Genomic DNA, 3,894 nt, shown 5'->3' on the forward strand with positions numbered 1-3,894 from the left:
GTTTTTAGGAAGAAGAGAGAGTGGACATTTGTTGTTGTCGGTATGTTTTGATGGAGTATTTTTTTGTATTGATAAAAACATTTCTGTTCCAGCGGATGGCGTGGCTCTCGGCGCAGCAGCTTCCACCTCTCAGACCAGTGTACAGCTCATTGTCTTTGTGGCCATCATGCTTCACAAGGTACAGTGAAAACGATAACAGACCGTTTATCTTCTAGCCCATGTTTTTTGTTTCAAACAGTTTGTGTGTTTGTAACAGATGGTCACTGTGTTGCTTAACAGAATTAGCCTCCTTCCTCACGAAGCCACACTGACAACATTCTTAACAGAATTAGCCTCCTTCCTCACGAAGCCACACTGACAACATTCTAAACAGAATTAGCCTCCTTCCTCACGAAGCCACACTGACAACATTCTTAACAGAATTAGCCTCCTTCCTCACGAAGCCACACTGACAACATTCTAAACAGAATTAGCCTCCTTCCTCACGAAGCCACACTGACAACATTCTAAACAGAATTAGCCTCCTTCCTCACGAAGCCACACTGACAACATTCTTAACAGAATTAGCCTCCTTCCTCACGAAGCCACACTGACAACATTCTTAACAGAATTAGCCTCCTTCCTCACGAAGCCACACTGACAACATTCTAAACAGAATTAGCCTCCTTCCTCACGAAGCCACACTAACAACATTCTAAACAGAATTAGCCTCCTTCCTCACGAAGCCACACTGACAACATTCTAAACAGAATTAGCCTCCTTCCTCACGAAGCCACACTGACAACATTCTAAACAGAATTAGCCTCCTTCCTCACGAAGCCACACTGACAACATTCTAAACAGAATTAGCCTCCTTCCTCACGAAGCCACACTGACAACATTCTAAACAGAATTAGCCTCCTTCCTCACGAAGCCACACTGACAACATTCTTAACAGAATTAGCCTCCTTCCTCACGAAGCCACACTGACAACATTCTTAACAGAATTAGCCTCCTTCCTCACGAAGCCACACTGACAACATTCTAAACAGAATTAGCCTCCTTCCTCACGAAGCCACACTGACAACATTCTAAACAGAATTAGCCTCCTTCCTCACGAAGCCACACTGACAACATTCTTAACAGAATTAGCCTCCTTCCTCACGAAGCCACACTGACAACATTCTTAACAGAATTAGCCTCCTTCCTCACGAAGCCACACTGACAACATTCTAAACAGAATTAGCCTCCTTCCTCACGAAGCCACACTGACAACATTCTAAACAGAATTAGCCTCCTTCCTCACGAAGCCACACTGACAACATTCTAAACAGAATTAGCCTCCTTCCTCACGAAGCCACACTGACAACATTCTAAACAGAATTAGCCTCCTTCCTCACGAAGCCACACTGACAACATTCTTAACAGAATTAGCCTCCTTCCTCACGAAGCCACACTGACAACATTCTAAACAGAATTAGCCTCCTTCCTCACGAAGCCACACTGACAACATTCTAAACAGAATTAGCCTCCTTCCTCACGAAGCCACACTGACAACATTCTAAACAGAATTAGCCTCCTTCCTCACGAAGCCACACTGACAACATTCTAAACAAACCAAATGATTTTCAGAAAAAAATATAAAAAAAGATGAACAAAACAGACAAAAGGAAACAACTATGAGGTAACAATTAGAAAGGAACCAATCAATGCTCTTATAATGTTCAGTTGTCATTGGTCTGTATGTTAAACTGTCCCCCCGCCCCACCACCTAGGCCCCAGCTGTGTATTTGAACCCTGTCTTTCTCTCCCCCCAAACCCCAGGCCCCAGCAGCCTTTGGCCTGGTCTCTTTCCTAATGCATGCTGGTCTAGAGAGGAACCGAATCCGTAAACACCTGCTGGTCTTCGCCCTGGCAGCACCTGTCCTCGCCATGGTTACCTTCGTAGGACTCAGCCAGGTCAGTTGGGGGGGCAGAATGAGCCCAGAATGCTATTCTGTCCTCTCAGTATTCCTGTCCCCAGAGCCCATAGAATGAAATGAAGCCCTGAGTATTCCTTCCAAATGTTGTTCTCCCTCTATGGCTTTTCAAAAATGTATTCCACTTCATGCTCCAGTCATGAGAATTGATGCTCATTCTAATTCCTCTGTTCTTTTTTCTCTCTTCTTTCTTCCTGGTCTCGTCGACCTCTAGTCCAGTAAAGAGGCACTGTCAGATGTGAATGCCACGGGCGTGGCCATGTTGTTCTCTGCCGGGACCTTCCTGTACGTTGCCACGGTACATGTCCTTCCCGAGGTGGGCGGGACCGGACACAGCCACTCCCCCACACCGGGGAAGGAAACAGCGAAGGGACTGAGCAAGGTGGAGGTTGGGGCTCTGGTTCTGGGCTGTCTGATACCTCTGGTGCTGTCTGTCGGACACCAGCACTAGAGACACACACACAGAGGAGGAGAAGAGAGAACGGGTAGGAAGGAGGAGGGTCTAGAGGGAAAGCAGCCAAACAGATCTCTCTCTTGTGTCTTATGTATCTGTTCTTTGACTGCTGATTGGTTGGAGTGGGACAACGACTGGCGGCCGGATCAAAACCATTTAAAACCCACGCTGGAAGACACAGGGATGACGATGTCATTAATAACAACTTTTTCTACGAGAAGTGTTGTCTGTTGACAAGAGACTTGTACTTGTTTAAATGTTTAAATAAATATATATATATGATTTTGAGCTCTAGGTAGACTGTACAGATAAGCAAGAGAGTTTGGATCGTGGTCGTGTCCTGTTTCAGACGAACTGTCGACTGACTCCTGAACTCTTATAAATAAACTTAAAAACCTAAATATTGTTGACATCTTGCAGTAAAAGTAAAGTTGTTTTTTAAATCAGTGATAAAAATAAAAAAAATAGCTGGTTTTCAGACTTTGAATAACTTTACTCTACTGTAAGATGAAATGTGATAGTTATTTATGTTCTTGCTAGTGGGAATCGAGTATTTAGAAGTTTTACATGTAATTAGTTAAATTTCTATGACTTTTGATCGTACCTAATGGTTACTTATATATATATCTGCTCTACTATGAGACGTCTGAGAGAAATGTGTCTATGAGACTGATTTCCACAGACCCTAACCTTTTGTTAACTGAAATGCCTGTCTACCTTCAGCCACATAAAGGAGCGCTTGCCACACGACCGGCCTCTAAATGATACACTGAAACATCTAAACCTATAACAGCTGTTCTTTCTCACACATTTAGTTCGGTTGTTTACCCCCTGGACCTGCTTCCCTGGTACAGGAAGTGGAGACGTGATTGTGGAGTAGAGTGAGGTTGCCACTATATGCTGATCTTTGGTCAGTTTTGTGTGTGTCCCCCCCCACTCATTGTTAAGGTCAAAGCTGTACCTAGGGGAAACTTCACTCCTGAGCGATGATTATATGGAGACAAAATGGCTACTAGTCATTTTGACGGTGGTGGTGGTGCTCAAATAGACTAGTAGCCATTTTGTCTCCATACAATCTGTGAGTAGTCTTTGTACAGTGTATGAGTAGTCAGAGAGATGCATTATAATGACCTCTGAACTGAGGGACCAGCATTATGGAGTGTAGGGAGACAGACCAGCAGACAGACAGCTTTGTCTGGACCACTTTTGTTTTAATCTATCAAATCAGATGTTATTAGTCACATGTGCCTAATACAACAGGTGTAGACTTTACCGTTAAATGTTTACTTACCCTAAACCAATAATACAGAGATAAAAAGTAAGAAAGATTAGCAAAGTAAGAAAGATTAGCAAAGTAAGAAAGAATAGCAAAGTAAGAAAGAATAGCAAAGTAAGAAAGATTAGCAAAGCAAGAAAGAATAGCAAAGTAAGAAAGATTAGCAAAGTAAGAAAGAATAGCAAAGTAAGAAAGAATAGCAAAGT

At 43.1% G+C, this 3,894-nt stretch overlaps 1 protein-coding gene across 1 annotated transcript in view; it reads left to right on the forward strand.

Moving 5' to 3' along the window:
- Positions 1-3,162, forward strand: part of LOC109885740 (zinc transporter ZIP9-like) — a 12,446-nt gene extending 9,284 nt beyond the window's left edge. Inside the window, exons 5-7 of the mRNA XM_031829348.1 lie at positions 93-178; positions 1,804-1,938; positions 2,173-3,162. Of these exons, the coding sequence (XP_031685208.1) occupies positions 93-178; positions 1,804-1,938; positions 2,173-2,409 (458 nt within the window). The 3' untranslated portion in view covers positions 2,410-3,162. The remainder of the gene's footprint in view (positions 1-92; positions 179-1,803; positions 1,939-2,172) is intronic.
- The last annotated feature ends 732 nt before the right edge of the window (positions 3,163-3,894 follow it).

Source organism: Oncorhynchus kisutch, linkage group LG7 (genome assembly GCF_002021735.2).
Source record: "Oncorhynchus kisutch isolate 150728-3 linkage group LG7, Okis_V2, whole genome shotgun sequence".
Taxonomy (NCBI): Eukaryota; Metazoa; Chordata; class Actinopteri; order Salmoniformes; family Salmonidae; genus Oncorhynchus; species Oncorhynchus kisutch.